The 22,130-nt window shown below is 40.6% G+C and overlaps 1 protein-coding gene across 6 annotated transcripts in view; it reads left to right on the forward strand.

Moving 5' to 3' along the window:
• The window catches only part of pnt (pointed), a 104,477-nt gene extending 82,494 nt beyond the window's left edge, over positions 1 to 21,983 (forward strand). For all 6 annotated transcript variants that reach the window (XM_067351114.1, XM_067351113.1, XM_067351116.1 and 3 more), the window contains 5 exons: positions 17,352 to 17,552; positions 17,947 to 18,252; positions 18,393 to 18,665; positions 18,777 to 19,074; positions 19,552 to 21,983. In XM_067351114.1, the coding sequence (XP_067207215.1) occupies positions 17,352 to 17,552; positions 17,947 to 18,252; positions 18,393 to 18,665; positions 18,777 to 19,074; positions 19,552 to 19,615 (1,142 nt within the window). In that variant the 3' untranslated portion in view covers positions 19,616 to 21,983. The remainder of the gene's footprint in view (positions 1 to 17,351; positions 17,553 to 17,946; positions 18,253 to 18,392; positions 18,666 to 18,776; positions 19,075 to 19,551) is intronic.
• Positions 21,984 to 22,130: the final 147 nt, after the last annotated feature.

Raw genomic sequence — 22,130 nt, forward strand, 5'->3', positions numbered from 1 at the left:
TATGATAGTTTCAAGATAACATCTGCGATGATGTAAGCTATCCGCAACGCATTCAAGCTCATTTTTTTTTTTCTATATTTGCGGAATAGCCCGTGGAATAATTCCCTCGCCGGCGCTATTCTATTCATTGAGAAGTTTTGTACAATCTCTTGAATCGCACACACGACTTCTCTATTGCGATTCACGAAATGAGGAAAGATCACGCGGAGATAGCGTGTTAAGTTTTGCAAAGTGCGTCTCCTCGAGCTTCGACTCGATAAAGCGCCGGCAAAACGCTCGTTGCGCAATAATCTCGTTATTACACAGCGCATTATGCAAACGGTTAATTTCACTAATATATGCTCGAACTAAGAATCGTATTGTTCGCCGGTCACGAAACGGAGTTTTAATTTCTTTACGACGGGATGAGCGGGCTACCGAGTGAAAATATCAACGCCAACGCTGGCGCAATCGACGTAGAAAATTTCCCTGTTGCGTCTTTCGTGACGTCGAGAATTTTTGCACAAGCGCGCATATGACTTGGCGTATCACTGACCCAATTTTTCTGCAATCATTAATGTTTGATCATTTATCTGGCTTTGACCGAGTTACTTTCGCCAGTGTTTATCTATCGTAAAATCGCCGACATGACGAATCAACTCTCCCCAAGTGCGCTTTTGCACAATCTATTAACGTATTACTGTGGAAAAAAGATCGAAATCATTCTTTTTGTATTTTAATTCCTTCCATCCATTATTAATAAGGCTAACAGCTTTATCGTCGGAAAATCTATTTTAATAATGATATCGCGATCTTGATGAAAAAAATTTTGCAATTTAAAATAATTCAAGTTGCAAAAAAAACATGAAGAAATTCTAAAACACATCTTTTACATAATCCGTATTTTAATTTTGTTTTATTCCTTCAGAGACTTAAAATCCTCCCGACGAGAAAAATGAGACACACGTTGGCAATTTTGAATTGTTAACGAAGCACTTCTGATTTCGCAAGCAATTGACCAACGAGCAAAAAAGTTGAGGCATTAGAGAGTCGATTTGCAACTGCGGCGGTTGAAACTTGCAATTTTGCTCGCGCGGGCATGCTATGCGCGTTCTTTTATCAATGGGAGATAATCCGGGCGACGTCGTTCCGTAATCCGTGCACTATATGTGCACGCATACGCCGTGCAATCGGGTGCGTTGATGTCAGACTGGAGGCACGCGCAATACGAACGTACGGACGGAATGGAGTAGAATAGAATGGCGCGGCGCGGAGAGCGGCGGAGAGCATTATGAAGCGAGTCTTCGTACATAGTCGCATAGGTAACAATTACCTTAGCGAGGGGCCTTACGTCACTGCAGCAGTGACCGTGGGTGAACGAGGGAAAGTCGGGCCCTCTACACGCTCCGCCGCGGACAATAGAGACGATTCGCCCGCACCAACGCCGGCTGTGTCCACTCACACAGCGTATGCACGCGCATGTGCACACAGGTGCGTACATGTGTACGCGCGCTAATGAATGCGCTCGCGTATCCCCTCCGATTTCAATCGTTCTCGTCTCTACGTGGAAAATGGAATGAAATCAGTACGGTATTAGAATTAATTAGCCCCGGCAGGTTCTCACGAAAATTCTTTGAACGACTGTTAAGTTGCCAGATTTTGTGCGGAGTAATTTTTTATACTCGTTCGTCAACTGCGCATCTTGGTGAAATTTCTGTCAAAATAGTTGCTGCAAAAATAAATTGTTAACGCTTTTCGTAACATAAATGTGTAAAATGGATTTTATGGCAGACGAAAATTAAAATATCTGAAGGGGGAAAAATAATTGTAACAAAGTGTCGTGTGAAATGTCGAAGGCGGAATTTTTTAGACTAAAAAGTTCGACAATCGCTGACTAATGTTCGTTCGTGAAATGTTCCGAAGTTCTCCGAAGACTTGGCTGCTATGTACACGTTTTACGGACGCGTCGTTACAAAGCGACTAACACAGACGGACGTCCGTATAATAGACTCATTATTTCTGCTTGCTAAAGCACTGTTACGTTATGTATCACAGCTCTTCGAGGTCTCTGGTTCGACTCTCGCTTATACTCCTCGCTTTCGATCTCCTCGTGTCGGAACCGATGTATCGCGCTCTTATTTAGCATCGAATTCTTCAATTTTATTATTAAAGAAACAGATGAGCTCTCTGAAGTTCTTTAACGATATTATTATATTTAGCCTCGTTTATTATTTCGATGACTTTGCATCAAGTTCGCATTAATCAAAACTTTAATTTTGAATTCATAAATAAAATTATTTGAAAATATTTTTATATTTTGTATAAATAATTATATAAATTATTGAAAAGTTTATACTTTTCTTTCGCGACAGTAATTTAAATTTTACGATAACAGCTAGATTAATATTTCAAATTTAATAACGCTATCACAAAATTCGGTCGTGATTCTTCAATCGCAAACATCGAAGTACAGATAATAAGATTTTTTTTCAATTCTCTTCGGCATAATTTCGAAGATATCCGATAGCAGCGCGTGCTGTCCATGAAGACAAGCGCGGAGCTTGTCGCGCGTATTCATTGCTTCGCGTCACGTATGACGCGCACGTGCACGGATCCACAAACATGCGTCGCGCAAGCGCCTATGTGCGCGTGCATATTATGCATAAATTAAGCGATAGCAGCGCTGTAGAGCCGAGACGGGCGGCGAGAGACCGAGAGACGGGGTTCGAATCCCCGCGCGCAAAAGCGACGCCCCGGTGCGGTTTGCTGACCACACGCGGCCAAAAAAGGAGAGCGATTCGTGACGTCCATTGACAGCGCGTATGGGAAAGGAAAAGGTTGGTCAATCGGCGCCGGCGAATACAATGATTATTTGTTAAGCAACCCTCGCGTTATAACTAACGACGAGGAATATGCGGCATTCTGATCGCTCTCGTCTCCCTCCTTCTCTCTCTCTCTCTCGCCCGTGACGTCTCTTTCATCGTCAATTCGATAGATGACTTTGACATTTTCTCCGCATACAAAAGATTTAATTTAAGAAAAAAGGGACGAGAAACGAAAACCCTTGCTCGCTCTTGTTAGCTTACGCCTCGTCAATTGTTATCGCTTGGCGCAAAATACATAGCCGATTTTTCAGAGTGCTGTGTAGTTTAATATTTACGCGGCAATAAAACCGCAGTAGAATCGCAATAGCGCGAAAGCGCGGAGCGAGAAAAGATTAACGGTGCACGATGTTACGCGACTCTGCGCGTTATGTCGATGAATGTCGATCACATATTGTGCCGCCGCGGATAAAGGGACGACTAGGGCTAGAAGCTCGCGTAGGGATGAAGCGAACAGAAAAAAGGACGAAAGGGGCGCGCCGGAGGGACGCGGGGAAGAAAGGGGGGGGATAGTTGGCACAGGTTGTATTCATTCACTCGTTCATTCATAGTTCGTACACCGCCTCGAGGGTCTACAAAGCCTCTTGCTCATTCAGAACTCGTGACACGACCGTGTGGCGTGCGAACGTGTGTGCGCGCGTGCGTGTGTGTACACGCACGCGTGTGTGTGTGTTTTTTTTTCGTCCTTTCTTTCCTGTTCGTGCGTATCGTCCTCCTCCTCGTTGTGCCGTGCTCGTCATCGTCGTGGTTATCGTCAAGGTTTTCGTACGCATATGCCATGATGAACGGCGTAAGGTAAATATACGAATGGCCGGAAATAGAAAAGTGTGCTCCTTCCACAAATGGTATAAGTGTTTCAACGCGCGGAGTTTCAAGCATCTTAATATATCATTACGCGTAAGTCGCATCGGAAATAATTATCCTGCAAACGTATCGGCGGCAAAGCGGTTATCGTTGATTTCGAACGTGCGATCAGCGCGTATCGATGAAAATAAATTGTTTAATTACTTCTCTTTCCTATCCCGCGCAATAATTCACTTATTATCTTATCGGGCTGAAATATTTGTGCAAGACACAACGTGAAATCTTTAGAATTAAGATTGCGATAGCAGCTTCTCTTTCCGTATACATGAATTATTAATCGCATTAATGATGCTTGGCGCGCTCATTCGGAATTATTATTAATTAAACTTTTACATCGGTGATCGGAACACATATCCGGCCATATTAATACGCTTGCCATAATTATTTGCGAGCGCAAGAAGGACCGTGAAAGAGAGGTAAACAAGGAGCGAGCGGTAAAAGCAGGAGGAGGAGAAAGAATGGGAGTGAAAAAAGCAGGAGCGATATTCGGAGCTCACGTTACAACCGGAAGTCGCTGGGCAGGGCTGGCAGCGAATGGAAAGAGAGGGGGACCTACCCCAATACTGCTGCGGGACGGCAAGATAGTTTTATAATGTCCTCGAGTACTCCTCCCTTAATGCACTCGTAAATGCACCCTCCTTAGAACCGCTTCGCCGCGGCATTGTTGCTCACTTCGGGAGTGTGTCTCGATTGAGTGGAAGAATCGCACAGATGTGGAAGAGAAAACCAGATCGTCCTGTGTGACTAGTCCGGCCGAGCGTACGTTATAACATCGATTCCTCTCGCAGCGGTTTTGTTCGATTTCGTAAGAAACGTAAATGCGCTCAGAAAAGGGAACACGTTTCTACAATTCGGTATGAAATAGAAAATTATTTTTACATCACACGTCGAATGTCACACGTGCGATTGACATTTTCAAAATTACGAACAATTTTGTATCATGCACTCAAAAAAATATTTCGCTGATGTAGTTAGATTTCTAGATATCGCAACAAGAATGTATCACTATTTTTCGTATCTGTGAAAGCATTGTTTGTCACATATAGAATTTATAGCAGTAATGTTCTAGCAATAGCTTCTGAAAAATTTAGGTACCATTGCTAAATGTTATTCATTGCATGATCTAACACGTGATTGATCTTATATAGATAGGCGCTTTAGAGAAACTTTCTTTTTAAAGTTCACAAACAATACAGATATATATTTTGTTTCTGTCATCTAAACTGATTAAGTAATTACATATGCAATATCACAACAGTTGCTAATTATTTATCTGTTTTAGTTAATTTTTTACATCTAGAAAATTTTAGCTATTATTGCAAGATCATTTTTTTGAGTGTGATAAAAATATCCCTAGACGTAAACGAATCGTTCTTAAAATTCACTTTACAGTTTCAACACTTTTCGCTGTATAAATTAGGTTAAAAAATTATCTTATTTTCTAAAAAGAAATTTTTTTTTTTTTCCAAAGCAGCGACGGAGAAGGCAGAGCCGCACGTAGGAGCGATTGCGGTATAAACGACGATCAATTAGATCCTAGCTCTCGAATAGAAAATAGAGACAGCAGACACGCTGTCGGATAGGCCTGAAGCGCGAACGGTAAAAGCGCGCGCGCGTTCTTATTGTGCGGCTCTCGTAAGTCCCATTACTATTGCCGCCGGGCTATACGAGCACGAGGCGTAGGGGAGTGAGCGCTTCCGGTCCCCTCTGCATCACGTGCGAGCTCACCGCCGAACAGAGAGACCCCCGTTGCCTCGCCTCTCAACATCCGGTCTGCTGCGCGCCTCCTCCACCCTTCACAGCCCCTCTCAAAAATAGGTCCTTCTCGACTTGCGTCGAGCGTGCGTTACTATCGTCGCACGGAGACGATCTCTAATCATCCGAAGGCGGAGTATGCATAATGGATGCCGAAGTGAAAAGCACTTTTTGTGCTACAGATAATCGTTAGCGAAGTTAAACATGCTAATGTATTCGTGAAAAAGGAACGTCATATTTTCACAACTTAATATAATACAATTAAACTTTAATTATGCGAATGCGTTCATCTTCTTTTCAACGTCAAAGTATTACTTCATGCCCAGATTTTTCTATTGTACCGTAAAAAATTACAATTTAGAGTATTTGATAATTTAGCAATTGATAGAATATCGATGATATTATAAAAGAAATAAGAATGAGGAATTTTCAGTCTTTGGAATTTTGGATTAGTTTGTGCCATTTCGCTTTAAAAAATAAAAAAAAAAAACGGAGAAAGGAATGTAATAATGACGTTGACATTATACCTTTGACAGCGGCACATTAATTAAAGTATGTTGTAGTAATTACGTTCACGTCAACCTTCGGCGTGGATGAAATGCATCACGCTTCATCCGTTGCTATAAATTACACCACACCTAATTGACTAATTATTAAACTCGTACTATTCGCTGTGTTTTCTCAATTAACGACGTCAACGTAGTAATCTGCAAGGTATTTGGGACTCGGCTTTATTTTAATGTCTTATCACTAACGCTTTCTGCGAACGTCTCTTTTTACGCGACATTTGATATCGCCCACACATTGTCCGAATTAAATTACAATAAACAAGTCGTTAAATATTTGGGTTGTGTGATAAAATAATTATTGTTATCGTTTCGTTTGTATTGTAAAAAGGCAAAATAATAAACGTCCGCGCAATAATGAAATGTATCGAGATAATGAATGAGAACAATTCATAAATAATAATCGATCAGAGATATTAACGGCAAAATTCCTGATATGACAATTCCGATCTGTCAAAGTTCGAAGCAAGTTTATGGTGAAAAAAATTCTTCGCATAAAGATCTGAGATAAGAAATTAGATATTCAAGTAATATAATAGAAGAGCATTAAAAGAGCCGTCGCAGGATGTTAGTGCTAAAGTTTTAATTTTTCTTAAAGAAATTAATAAATTAGTCTACATGAGACAGTTAGATTGTACATCGATCTCAGATTAAAGTGTACGAAAATTTAAATATATAGTTCTCATATATAGAGAATCATAATGTACATATAAGACATATTGGAATTTCTTTCCAACGAAAAGAATCAGGAAGAATAAAAGGATGCGAGTAGCAGCCAGAAACTGAAACTGGGCTTTCGCTTGCCTGAATATTTTCTGACCAGTCAACCACTCAGATTTCATTCCACCGTTTATCTTTCCTAGGTTAGGAAATCAACATTTCTGGTAGTTTTTCCACCAACATTCTGGTAGTTTTCCACCAAGAGACACAAGCGACCCAAAAGTATTATTCTCTCTGTTGAATATCGAACAAAGATAGAGTGATACTTGTGTCGATTTGTGTCAACTTGTGTGGAAACTTTGCTGGAAAACAACCTCTGTAGGACATAAGCGCGCCATGATGCCCGCGTGATTTAAAACACATGAGATATTACACATAAAATTAGATATTATTTGTTATTGGCGCGACTACAAGTTTTTACGGATTAAATGAAGCGGCGCTCGATTTAATTCCATCTTCCGCCGGAGAACAGCTGTATTTGCGGGTCCGAATTTCGGTGTAGTGTAATCTAGGGAAGGTGTCGAGTGGACGTAGAAATTTACGCATACGACGGAATAACGTGGACGCGACGATAATGACGATAACAACGGTGGCAGCAGGTGGTTGAAGCTTCGAGGGGGCGTTTTGTCATCTCCCTTCCTCTCTCCGCCGTCGCTCTCCCCGCTCTCTTCGCCCGAAAACTAGCGGGCAAGCCGGGTTATACCTATCTCGCGCCCCCTCCACTCGAGTCGCAGCCCCACTTGGCGGACTCGTGAACTCCTACCTTCCACTTCCATCGCGCGGCACCAATGCGGCACTGGGAGAATCGCGCAAGCCGCCGAGCCGCGGCCGGGCCGGGCGGGCAGAGGGGGAGGAAAATGCGATGGAGGTTGAAAGGGACGGGGCAGCGGACCCGTAGAGCGGAAACGGCGCGGCGCTTCGTCACAGTGACACGCGCGCTCGCGTCAAGTGGAGGAGAGTGTGAGGAGAGTGCACGCGAGAGTAATCCGCTGCCGACGCGTCTACTTCGACTTTGTTTCCACCGTCGTGCATTCCCGAGTGAAAGAAGAATCGTGCAGCGCAGTGAAATTGGCGACTATGGAGAGTGTGCGATTCTTGTGACGATCATGTCGCGAGTTGTATTGCGCGAAGCGCAGTAAATAAAGAGTGCTCGGGAGAAAAATTGAATTCGATCGCGGAGCGCGTCGAGTGACTCCGAAAGATATGAGAACTTCGCTCGAGTGAAACTGAACTTAGTGAGTGTATTTGTCCTTCAATCGTTTGGATTTATTGTGGACTCGAAGTGCTCAGTTGAGGAATATCCGCGAGAAACTCGATTTAATTAAACCTTGCAGAGGCAGCGAGTGATCGGGGTTCACGTGAAAACTTCAATTCGGTTCTAATTGAGAAACTGAACGCAGTGAGTGATCAGTGAGGAATATCTGAAAACTGAAATTTTATTCTGATCGTCGAACCGCACAGGGTGAATAATTTAGAAGCCGCCCGAGAGAAATTAATCGCGACTATGAAAATGAGTGTTGAATAATTAAGAAACTATCTTGAAAGTGCTAAGTTCTCCGACTACGGAATACATTGAACAACTGATTGAAGATTTTTCGATCGAAGATTCGAGCTGCGATCGAAAAAAAATCAATTCAACTCCGATTATGAAACGGAGCATTAGTAGACAACGGCGACGGGCCACTTGATACATTTACGCGTGCGACTGAGTCAACCAGGGAAAAAAAAAGAGATAGACAACCAAGGGACACCTGTTGCAAGTTGCTGTCCTCAGACGCAAACCTTTCCGCTCTCAAAAGACTCTTTACCTGAATTTTCCCCTTTTTCGTTCGAAGAACGATTACTTATATATTCTCAGGTAGTTTTCGTACGATCGGCATTATTTCCGGAAATTCTACTTCGCCCACAAGCGGAGTGTTGTCATAGAAACTGGAAGCGGCTCGGCAAACGGATGCACACGGAGCAACCGTCGATAGTCGTCCTCGACTCATCGTGACTGCAGCGTCTGCTCGCGTCATGGGCGCAACGTGCGAACACGCGTAGCGTGCAGCCGACAGCAACGAGCCGCGAAACCGTGGACCAGATCGTCGCTCGCACGGATGCTCAGCTCGCCGTCGTCATCGCCGAGAAGTGACCAACGTCGTCGTCGCGCGGGACAATCGAAGGCGACGTCACGGCGGGCGTCGTGAGCGTCGGGACGTCGCGGCCTTCGGGGCAGGCGCCGGGCATAATAGTCGACGCGTACGCGAGCGGCAGCGATATCGGCACGTTGACGGCCGGCAGTAACGGCAGCAGCAGCAGCAGCTCCAGCGCCGTCGCGTCTTCGGAAATGGTGCTCCAGATGCTGGATACGCTGATGACGGGCAACGAACCGTTCTACGCCGATTATCCTGCGTACCAGGAGGCGGAGCCTCTCACCGGCCATCATCCGCATCATCAGCATTCGCATCAGCACGCGATCGTCCGCAGCAACGGCAGCGCGGTGCCGCCGATCTCCTTGAACGCGACCACCCACACGCCAGGTACCTCGTTCGGCGGCTTTCCGATTCCGACCCGACACGTGTTCGGCTGAAGAATCACAAAATGAATTTGCACAAATCCGTTTCGAAAAATCCAACATGGCGATGTATCCGATCTGCCGATTTTTCTTGCCATTATTTCATCTTGTATATGTGTGTAATAAAATATCGCGAGAGGAGCGAGAGCTTGCAGATTTGGTTGATTTCGACAGCATATTTAATTGACGCGCTAAATTCTCAATTGGAAATTTCCATTTTCAAGTTGCGCGCCGAAAAATTGATTCTATATTCAAATTTTGATTCTATAAAAAGGATTCTATTTAAACTATTTAAATCGCAAAGCGAAAAATAATACATTTGCATACGCATACTTTTCTCTTTTTCCTTTCTATGATTATTAATTTTTAATTATATTTATATCATATTTTATGCAACGCATACTTTTGATAATTATTTAACTTCTAAGGCGCTTTATATTCAAATAAAATGCAATTATTTGATTAAAATGCATCAGCATCTTATATAGAAATTATAGCACCACATTTAAATAATAATCCGACCGTGCTTCAACAGTTTCTATTATTTATGCAGCATTCATTTTGCTAATGTCGAATGTATCTATAATGCCGCGTATAAGAGGTCAAGTGTCATATTTAGCACGCAAATGACGCGGTAAAGAGTACTGGAAAATTTTTAGAACTTTTTCAGCGACAAAATGTATCGAATCATTTTTATTCGCGAGCTTCAATAGCTCGAAGGTTTTGCAAACTACAATTAATTTTTACGCATTTTCTTAACTTTGTAGTTTTTCTGTATATAACATTTTAGTTGCAATCTGTTTATAAATAATCATAAAATAATTATAACTGTTTGCTGTTGCATCATTGAAAACAGAAATATTTATGCGCAATACATATGAAATAGAATAATTTAACTTTTTTATGACTAAATTATAATAATTTTTTTATAATTCTATACGGATGACAGTCTGATGAATTAAACATTATGTTGTCGTTTCACGGCCGTTGGAATGCTGTTTCAGAATTCATTACTGCAACGGAGATATATTTTTTGCTCGACTTATCATTTTTACAGGGGAAACTTTAATTACCTCTTTATTTCTAGAATTGAAACGGAGTGGTCTTAATTTATATTTTTTAAACCCGGCCCGCAAGCCCATTTCAATTTGGCGAGCTAATATACCGGCGAGTCTCTCGACAAAAAAAAACGATTCCGCACAATCGATCCGGCTCGGATCGCGTGATTGGAGCGTCGTTTTACGAGAGAGGCTGATACGTCACAATTATAACATTCGGCTATCTGCATAATGGCCCGTAACTATATCGTTATTTTTAACGTGAGGATCTTTTGTTCGCGATACATGTCTCCCGTCCTCCCCCGTTAAGGTGTGGCCCTCGTTAAGCCAGCAATAAAGCGTATCGCGGCAAGGTCTCGGCGGCACACGCTTGGGAGCTCGGGTTACACGCTTCGGATATTTCGAATTGCAGCGTGAGAGGGTTTGGAAAACAAAATATTGCGTTGCGCGCATTTTAAACGGAGATATCAGCGGTTGGTAAAAAAATTAGCTTCTTAGATTCGTAGATTTTGATATTTCTATCCGCCTGACGAACAGCAATGAGATATAATCTTAAGTTGCAGTTTTATGTGCTTACCGAGTTAAAATATTTTTATTTTGGTGCGATATTTCATTTCTTAAAAATCAATTCTGATCGAGTTAAGTAATAATTTTAGAATAAAATTGCTATACTTTACAGAATATTACATTTTTAGAAAGCAACTCCATTACTGGACGATTATTATTTCAAAGCGTATCTGCTTCTTGTTTTTTATATACTTGTTTAATTTTATTTAAAAAATGTATATTAAGATTAACAAAATGATTTGATCAAGTTTATCCAGAAGCTGTTTAATTTATGTATTCAGAAATAATATATTATCGTAATTGCTCTCCATTATGCAGGGACTAAACATAGTCGAGCATTTATCATCATCATAACACGATTTCTAGATCATTAATCATCGACGTCGAGAAGAACAATTCTTATTTGCGGCGATGGGAGGATGCTTGTGCAGAGTTTCTGCATTGAAGAAAAAACGCAATTAAACAAAAGTTTCTGTCTCGTTTTGAGCGAATCGCATGCGGAGATTTTTTGCGAGATAACATTAAATCTTTAAACAAATTTTCTTTCCAGAACGGCACTTTTCCCATACGAGTTTGTTCTTCCATCGCTCTGTTCGATCATTCTTTTTATATAATTCACAATTTTTAATTAGGAATCGCTTAATTAAATCATTTCTCGAGATAATTAGTACTCTAGAAACGATTATAACGCGCATCGGGTTTTTTTTCGCGCGCTAGCCTTTGCATAGGTGCCTCCCGTCCGTTGGTGCGCGCGTCCACGCACACAGAGACACACGCTCACGGGGTAGGTAGAGTGTGGGAGAGTTCGCAGGTCACCAGTCTACCGAACAATGCGCGATTTCGTTGTGCCGTCGTCGTGGACGACTTTTTTACGAGCCGCGCTCATCACGCGTCCGCCAGCGCGTCTCCCCAGCGTACTCCTCGCATTTTTGCCTCAGAGGCGATGTTTCTGTGCCTTGGTATGGCGCGTTTTCGAGGAAAAGGAGATTTACGGCCACGACAGGTAAAAAACTCGTAGACTCGGAGCGGAGAAGGAAGGCGTAAGGTCTTCGTTGGTCTTTACATTGTTACGCGCACGATAGATAGATCGCAGATAGACGAGCACAGGGTCGCTACTTTCATTTGAAACGCGATTGTGCCGTTCGTTTTTTCGTGGCACTGTTCTAATGGAGGCGTTACATTTGTAAAAAAAAAAAAAAAAAGAAAGGGGACGTACGAGTTTCTTCATTGCACGTGTGAGAGAATTTGAAGCGTTTAGAAGACAAGTTGAATATTTTTTTCTTCCCTCTCGACGATGCGTTCTACGCATTTTGCTCGGTTTCTTCGCTAACTTTAATATAATTCATTACGAAGTCGATATGCATGCCATTATCAATCAGAATGTGCCTTTGTTGAGCTTTGCGTGCGTCATCGCTCGCAACTTGCCATCGCTCGTATACGCCATTAGGCGCGCAAATCGGAATGGCGAGTAATCTCTTTGCGCAATCTCTAATTCTATTAGGAGTCTAGCGTTGAGAAATTAATTTCTTCTTTTTTTCGCGTGTCAAAAAGGATAATTTTCTTTTACACGAAGCGCGTCGCACCGCCAGAAATAGTCAACGACGTTGGCGCGCATAAAAGTGTACAGAATTAACGGTGATTAATTCGCGCGATAATATCCGTATCACCGTTTATCGCCGAGCGCCAAATCAGTCACTTCCCGGAAACTCCGCGATTTTTGCGATCGGAATGCTTCTTGGGAAATCACGGGCGAATGTGACGAGTAGCGAAACGGGGAAAGTTTTGATCGCATCAATCGCGGTCCGAGGTAAGATTAGAGCGATCCCGAGTTTAAAGACCCCGGGAGTTGGCGCGCTATTAATTTCGTTCCAACGAGACGACAACGAGTCCCAGATTCGGATGTGGGCTGCAGCCGTGAGCCTCTCCGGCTGAAGATAATGACCTTCCGGCGCGGCGAGTCGAGAACATTCGTGAGGCAGGTTTTAATTTTCAAGGGGCCGCCCGGCCGTCCTCCGTCCTCCTCTCGCGCTCTCTCCCTCTTTCTCCGGCTACCCTGCCCGAGCAGACAGCAGCTGTGCACGCCGACCGGGCGTTTCATTCGATTTGGCACGTGCCACGGGGCTGCCGCCGCCGCCGCCGTCGTCGCCGCTGCCGCCTTCGTTGCTCACCGTTATTGCTGCCTAAGCGGCCGGCGGTTCTCTTGGCAGTTCTCGGCACCTGTTTCACAGCTGATACGCGGCTGCTGCTACTTTTGCTCACTCGATACACACCGCACACAGCCCGACTGCGCGCGTCCCCTCGTGTCCTCTCCTTCGCGCCGACGGCTTTCCTTCCCCCCGTTTCACGCTACCGTTCGAGAGACTTTGTAAATGCTTCTGTATGCCATCATTTTTTTCCGTTCGTTGATTCGTCAATCGACGAGAGCTTGTTGCGACGTTAGATTGAGCGCAGAAGAACGTGTTTTAGATCAAAGAAAAATATTTTAGAATTCTGTAACTGCTGGGACATTTTGTCTGCTGGTTGATTAGATACGAAAAAAAAAATACGAGAGTAAAATGAATATATGAATGTTATAGAGAAATTCATGAGCACTCGAATTGTGGAGATTTGAGAACTGAGCATATGGATTAGTCATTGCTAGAATTTTTCCATTGCGACACAATAATAAATTAAAAATAATTGTGTCGATAATTTTCAGTTATTCTTATTTAGCGGCGACTATGAAAAATACAATACCAACGTTCGAAAGCAAACACGATGTTACGAAACTGTTAATTGCAACACGATTGTATGCATTTGCAAGTTTTTTTTTAGATAGAGTTTTTTGCGATATGCAACTTCGAATTTCTTCTTTTTTTAGCCCCGCGTATTCTTTTCTTCCGTTAGCCTGAGAAGTCGCATGAGAAGAGGTCGCATTTTTAGACGATCGCGAGATGCTTGAAAACCTAAACGATGACTGGCTTTGGTAGAGAAATAAAAAGAGAGCCCCGTCTCTGTGTGTGCAGCGTGAGGGCCGGTTTCAAGCTGCACTCCCACGCTCATCGTCCATGAAACACGGGGTGCGAGGTGCAGCTACTACACGCGAGCCTCGCAGGTGTACTTAGAATATGCAGGGTCTGTCCCTGCAGCCCTATTAACGATGCCACGGTCGCCACATGGACATGGGAAAACGAGCGGGAGTAATTATTTTTACGAGAAAGCGTTTTCTAAGCAGCGAGAAATGCTGATGTAATAACAGTCCGGGTCGATTTTTCCTCAAACGATAAGATTAATCTGAGGTCTCAACCGAAAATCCCTCTCAAGCGTATGATATTGTGATATTCATAGATTTTTAAATCTATGTTATCTATTTTAAATCTATATCTATTTTAAATATAATGTTTCCTTTACTTGATAACGTCAGCATTCTTCAGCGAACGGTATCGATTTTGAAGCATTACTTATTATTTTGGTTTGTTTGGAAAATAATACATTCTGTATTATAGAATCGTCACAGATACTCGAGGTCTTTGTATACCTTGACACAAGAGATCAGGTTTAAAAAAACAGATGTCAAACACCGGGTTAAATGTCACAAAGCTGCCAACTTCAGAGCTCTGTAACGTGATCGCACTGTTATTTTTAGAATTTGTGGTGCTGAATCGCAAAATTTTCTCCGACGATCGAAAGCCAGTGGATAAAAGAATCTCTAACTCTCAGCAAATATGTAAGACTCCTTAGATGTCATGGCGTCAGAAACATCGCTGCAATTAATAGCGAAACGTGCAATGTAAAGCCGTACGCGCATAATGATATGCTTGAAATAATTCTTTTGTACATTCTTTAGCTCTTTTCTCTTTCTATTGAATTCACATAGCCCCACGCCATGCACACAACTTACACTTTTGACGATGTCAGCAGTTTAATAAAATTTGACAGATTAAGGGGATCCTAAAGTGGTCTGTTTTACCTATTTCTTTCAATTACACTATACTTTTTTTTGGCTGTGTAGAATGAAAAGTCCTTTTCTGTAAGTAAAGTACATATGCTAATACACTACGGACGGTCGATTTGAAAGGATTTTTCAAGCCACGCAGCCAAAAAAAAACGAATTTTACGAAAAGTAGAAGATAAAACAGAGACGTATCTGTTTTACCTTCTACTTTTCGTAAAATTCGTTTTTTTTGGCTGCGTGGCTTGAGAAATCCTTTCAAATCGACCGTCCGTAGTGTATTAGCATATGTACAATACTTTACTTACAGAAAAGGACTTTTCATTCTACACAGCCAAAAAAAAGTATAGTGTATTTGAAAAAAATAGGTAAAACAGGCCACTTTAGGATTCCCTTAAAACAGATCGCTGTTGATTCCCGTTTATTTGATTCACGCTGTTCTTCAAAAGCGGTTAATAGCTGGCTCTGAGTTCCATTACGTTTAATTACAGAATTATACGATAATTAGAGATATTTGACCGGTGCGACACTTGTGCGGCGGGACCACCTGTTTTTTTTTTTTTTTTTTTTTTTTTTTCCTTTTGCTCGTTATTAAAACGTAAGTGTGGGAATATGGGGTGGTGGCGCGTCACATGTGCGATAAGCGCTGTCGACGTAAAGGTCGGTGGATTATGATAATTCGTCGAAGTCGCCCGCATTTCGTCCTGTTACACGTATTATTAAACAAAAAGCCAACTTCAGAGGACGCGTTAATCGTGCGACTAAGCTGATTAGACCGTGTAAATGAGAAGGAGAGCTGTAACGAGCGCAGCGGACGACCTAGTCGTAATGATCCCGACGAGCCACCTGGTTGTAACAGATAAAACGCACTCGATATCACCTGCTCCTCGTTTTGACCCTCCGCAAACCCCAGCTAAACCTCGAGTTAATGACTCGGCTTCCCCCTTTAAATTGCAGCTCTGCGTATAATAAATTTAAGCGACTTTACGTTGCAAGTTCAATACACCGGCGGCGAGCGCATAGGATTGCGGCAGAAATTAAAAAATTTTTAAGTTTGTTTATTTCACTCGCGTCCTTATTTTATTTCGTTCACGCGCTTTCATTAAATTGAATCTCTCGCTTCTTTATTTATAAGAAACGATTTTTTTCAGCATATTTAAGCCTATATTCAGACTGGAAGCCGATCTGTTTTTAATTTGAAAGGAAATCTGCTGTTTCTATTTTTGTATAATTGTACTGAGCGGTATGAAATTTAATTGCTATCTCTGATTATTCTATTATTTTCTAAACTCTTTATTTCTTGTTTTCTAATAAACGTTAAATGGCATTAAAAACTGAACGATCAGTAGAATATAAGGTAGTTGTTCCTTAATTAAATCCTATTAGTGTTGTAATGGAAGTTTGATAGCGAAGCTTGAGATAAGATTAAAATAATTTTACTGACTTTCTTATCACAAGAAACCTTCTTTTTTACAATTGTTAATACCAAGTTTTTCTTATCTTTCCTAGTTCGAGAAAAATGAATGAATCACGCCTCATTAAGTATCTACATATTTATGATTGCAATTATAGAGAGAATAATGTGTTTCATACGGTGAAAAATTTGTATTCGACTCTTGCAAATTAATCAAACGAGAAATCTGTCATTTGTTTAATAGGAATCAAAAACAATTTTCTTACAAAAGATGAATTCCGCAGAAAAATGTTGAGGGCTGTGTAATTATGGCATCTTCAATGAGAAAACAAAAAATTAAAGGATTAGAAAAGAATCTTGAAGTTCGAGTCTTAACTCGAGTGGTCATCGCGGTGCAAAGATTTTATGCGTGCCAAGACTGATGCGCGTCGCAACAAATCATTAATTTAACGGTCGCGGCACCGCTTCGCCGCCGAGTGACGATTCGGACAAGCGCTTACCGAAGCGGGCACGCGCAACCTCAGCCTCCGCGATGGAAGTTCACCGCGGCTCGGATTCTCTCGCGATCGCGGAACGGAAGTCGAGGATAGGCGGAGTTCGTTCAGACCAATCGTCGAGATACGTGCCGCCTACGTGTCAGCGGTTCCTCCCTGCGGAGCGTTGCGCGCTGCAACGGCCGCGAAGAGACGGTGCAGCATCGTCCTTTCTTTCTTATTCATCAGTCCGACTTGATGACCGAATGTTAACCGCCGAGCACCGCAACGCCTACGCGATGACGATTTTCGCGATACGTGATATTATTTGCTTAAAGAAAACATTGAGATAATCCAAAGCGCTTATTACTTGAATCTTCTTAATTGATATAATTATCTTCTATCTCTGCATAGACTTATGTATATTAATGTGTTTTTTTAATTTATCTAAAATATTAATAAATAAATGAACTGAGTTTGTAACATATTCAAGATCAGGACAATGTCTTGTGACTTTCTGTTATTTATATTAAGACATGTTGTGTGGAATTGAGCACTAATGAATAAAATTGTTTCTTTTTGCAGGTGGTTACAATCATCTTCGCAGTCCCGTGTGCCAAGACGAAAGTCAAAGAGACGAAACGTCGCCACCACCTCACAGCCATAGCACCCAACCACCAACCTCTCACTCTAGTACTCCTAACAGTAATAACAACAATAATAACAACAACAATGCAAATAACGCATACATCCATCTACGGAATTTAAATCAGCTCAAAACGGAATGTGAGTTTCTCATTTTCTTTTTAGCCTATTTATCATATTATTTCCCATTTTATTCGTACAATTTGTATCCAAATTTTTAAAAAATTAATATTTTGAATAGTATACGAGACATACAATTATTTTCTTACGTTTTTCGATGTTTAAAGAATGATAAAAATCAAACAAGATTATTTAACAGAATTTCATGCAATGTCGATTGATGTTTTTTTTTAATTTTTTTAATCAAAGCTATTTTTATATTAAATAATACGCAAATGATCATTATTGTTTTACGTCGATGCGTGGAACTATATATTAATTTCAATCGCTATCGTGCGAAACCTTGTCGAGCAAAAAGTTCTCGAACGTGTGATTTCTTCGCGAAAAATAATTTATAATAAAAACAAATTTGCAGCGAACTACAGCAATCATCACATAGCGGAGCATCTCCAAGGTGGAGGTGGCGGCCTGGGCAGCGGAAGCGATCTCGCCGGTACAGGAAGTAACGAGAGCGACTTGAGGGTCAACGCGAACGCCACGGAAAGTTACATGACGCCGGCGCATTATTCGGGATACGACGAGGCCTCCGAGTATCACAGCCTGCCGCAGGATCACCAGCCACCGCATCAATACAATTTGGACAGCTCGCCGGAGTTTTACGCCAGCGGGATCCATCTTGAGCCCAAATATCAGCCGTCGCCGTTCAAGAATTACACTCGAGGTTCGTTCCTCTCAATTAGAAGCGAAGTCCCGGTCTTTTTGAAAAGATAAATTAAACGTATTCACAGTTATTTTGATAGCTTTAGTAGGTGCCAACGATGATTCGTTGATAATAATATCGAAATGACGTCTGCTCGACAGGACGCTACCACGAGAGTTACAGCGAGAGCGGCGGGTACGGTCAGTACGATGCAACGTCGTTCCAGACGGTTCCCGGAAGCGGGAGCGGTGCTGGAGGCGGCGGCGTCGGCGGTGATCAATGGAGCGTCGGACTTGGAGACCATCTGCCCCACCATTCATTTCTCGCGGGACTCGGACCGCGCGACTCCTCCAACCCTCATCATCCCACATCTATCGCCAATAATGCGGACCAAAAGCCCCTACTGCAGAGCCCCATGCTCGCCGGTTATGCAGGTAAGTTCACGCGATTCGGCTCAGTCGGTAATATTTTCGAATTTTGTTTGAAATTTCTACGTAATCACGTGAAGTACACTTTTCACATTTCATATGAAAATATTTGTTCAGGTGGCGGACCATGTTTCACTGGATCAGGTCCGATTCAGCTGTGGCAATTTTTACTGGAACTCCTAACTGACAAATCATGTCAGGGGTTCATCTCGTGGACCGGCGACGGTTGGGAATTCAAATTAACCGATCCGGACGAGGTGGCGCGCCGCTGGGGCATTCGCAAGAACAAACCCAAAATGAATTATGAGAAGCTAAGCCGAGGCTTACGCTACTACTATGACAAGAATATTATTCACAAAACTGCTGGCAAGCGATATGTCTATCGCTTCGTATGCGACTTACAAAATCTACTAGGGTGAGTATAGGACCATATTTGCATGAATTTTTTAATTACATTTTACATATGCATTGTACATTCGCGAGTTGTTTTACTAGTTTTACTAAAAAGTATACTTTATAAGAAATATATATTTTTGGTTTAACTCACGTCTTTAAAAAAAATTTTTTTTTGTTTTTTCTCCTTTCTTCTTCTTAATTTAAAAGTTTCTAACAGATTTGGACAAAATTTTATGTGTATTAGTTGATCGACTAATTCTAGATTTACTCTGAAAAAGAAATTATTCTTCTGCGTTGCGGTGGTTTTTAATAGCTAGAAAAAGGCCAATTTTTATTTAAAAAAAAGAGAAAATAATAAGAACTAAAAATGCATTTAACCACCATTTAGATTGGTACTGAATTCGTTTAAATGTGTCTATTGCATTCTTACACATGCACACACAATGTAGACACACAGTGCGAACCGTTGTGTTATTTTCCTTCTCGATCTTTACAGATACAGTCCTGAAGAATTACACGCAATGGTAGACTTGAAGCCCGAGAAGAAGGAAGAAGACTGAGTTTCTGTTAATGAACATGCGTTAGGACTGTATCACATTGATAAATAAAATGTAATAATACAAAATCTTTGCATTGAACGTGCAAAAGAAAGGAAAATAGCAAGATAAAGTAAACTTATCATATAAAATCATTACGAAATAAATAACTATATTCAGATACAGAAGACTGTGATAATGCGTCTTCTTTGTTCAGATATAAACAAAAAAAATCGAATCGGTCGTATGTACCAAAGACAGGGTCTGCATACCATTGGTGCCTAAAGTAAAGTTAAATAAATTGTGAATTTGTTTCTAAGTGATTGATTTGTCACAGCAGATTTTAGAGGATATTTATAGGAATAACTCGTCGATTTATACATATATATATTTTTAATGTTACATGATTTTTCAACGCTACTAGCGTCAAAATACTTGGTGATGCCGCTAAATTATTTATGTCTCATCATTTTAACATGTGTGTTATATCTCGTTGATATGATTGATAGATGACTCGATATGTGATTGTTATTATACCATAATTTTACTACAAAATAAACTATACAATATTACGTGGCGAGCTTCTCCAATTCGATATTTTCATGCTTTTTTTTCTATGTAGAATAATTTAGATTGTACAACTATACTGAGAGAAAAGAATAATTGCAGTAATCATAATCTATCTAATGATAATGTTTTTTTATATTAATGTTTTTATTATATTTTTATAGATACTCCAACTGTACGGTTGGTTACATGATATTGGCAGTACGCGTATAAGATTATTGTTGCTAACATGTAAGTAACAATTCCTATAAAAATGAGTATTCAATTGTAGTTCCAAATATCACATACTTTTCTCTCAGTGTATACTTTTCTTCCAAGCTCGCTCCTCTAAAAGAACACGTATTTTATATTATTTCTTAATTATTAAATTTACCTGGTATGTGCTCGCGGTATATATTACATATATTTAATATCTTCAATCGCAATAAAAATTGTTACGAATATATTCGATCGTGAGTTGAAAAAAGCTGATGAAAAGAGTATGCTGTTAATTTATATAGGTTTTCACAAAAACAACGTTTGAAAGTGGCTTTTATTTGCTAAGATACTCTAATGGAGAGATTGTACATTTAATGACTTTGAACACATCGCAGATGAGTATTTACGAAGAAAAAGTAAAGGGCCATGTGCAACCAGTGTTCCATAACATTTGTAAATCAGAAAAAATCTCACTTTCATTATTTGTCTTGAAATTATTCATACATATCGAAGAATAGAAATGATTAAAATTATTGCTTATGACGACAAATTGTAGCAATTGTAAATGATGTATTGAAGATATTGTTGCAACCGCGGAGATAACTCGCGAATGCGCACGCGTGAAATAAGAACACTAATTTTATCAAGCAATTTAAATCGGCTCTTTAAATCGGCAAGCGTTCTCACGGTGCCGAGAACCAAGCGCGACTCTGTCAATTTGTTGACTCCGTAACTTACAAATTTATTATTTTTAAACATATCCGAGATATAAAAGACTCGTCACATTATAAATTGAACACTTGGTTCTTTCCTTTCTTCGGCTTATGGAACATTGGGTACTGCAATTGTATCAAATTTCTAGCGATATATATGTATAACTATTTTGCATAATTTGCTATAATGTGTAAATGACCGATGTTTTTATCAGAGAAAATGTTACATGAATGTAAATGATGCGCAGGTATATTAATGGCATAAAAATTGACGAATCGAAGTACGAGCATATACTTCGTGTTTTCCACGTGTCTTATATCTAGAAATATATATTATATATATGTATATGTGTGTATATATATATATATATAGTATATATGCATAAATATGTATATTACTTAAACTATTTTTGTATCCGCTGTGTTTGTTAAGTTTCCACGTACCAAAATAATTTAACGCTACAAAATACTAAGAAACACGGTAATATCATTATGCATAATTAACAGTATACTAATTTCAGAGATTGTTCGCAAATTTTTATTATGTTGATGAGAATTGTTGAGGAAAACATATGAAATATTGGTGGCAACTTTATTAAGACCTCTTGTTGAAGCTACCGAGATCCTTCTTAGCGCGATAATCATTATAATTACAGTTTCTCCTAGTGTTATGTCGACCGGACGTTAAATAAATTATATTAAATACTCTTAGCCTCCGAGTGCGGCGAAGGAATACGATGTATAAAGCTACTCGAATGTTAATATTAAGTTATCATGGTCTTGGCACTTGTTACTAAAAGAGAGAGCCATACTTCTTTCCCAGGATTATATATAGCATTTTGAAAGAGATACGAATGCAGAAACTTTTTAGTAGATGCAATAAAAAAATGAATAAAGAGATTTTTATAAATACATTTAACTGATCGCTATTTATTTATTTCCTACTTGATTCGTTTACACTGAATCGGAAATATTAAGGTCTTTCGTATCACTTTTGAATCACCGTTACATTTTAACACGAACATTTTGTGTTTCCCGCATCGCAACTTGCAACGATAGAT

This window comes from Linepithema humile, chromosome 3 (assembly GCF_040581485.1).
Source record: "Linepithema humile isolate Giens D197 chromosome 3, Lhum_UNIL_v1.0, whole genome shotgun sequence".
In the NCBI taxonomy this organism is placed as follows: Eukaryota; Metazoa; Arthropoda; class Insecta; order Hymenoptera; family Formicidae; genus Linepithema; species Linepithema humile.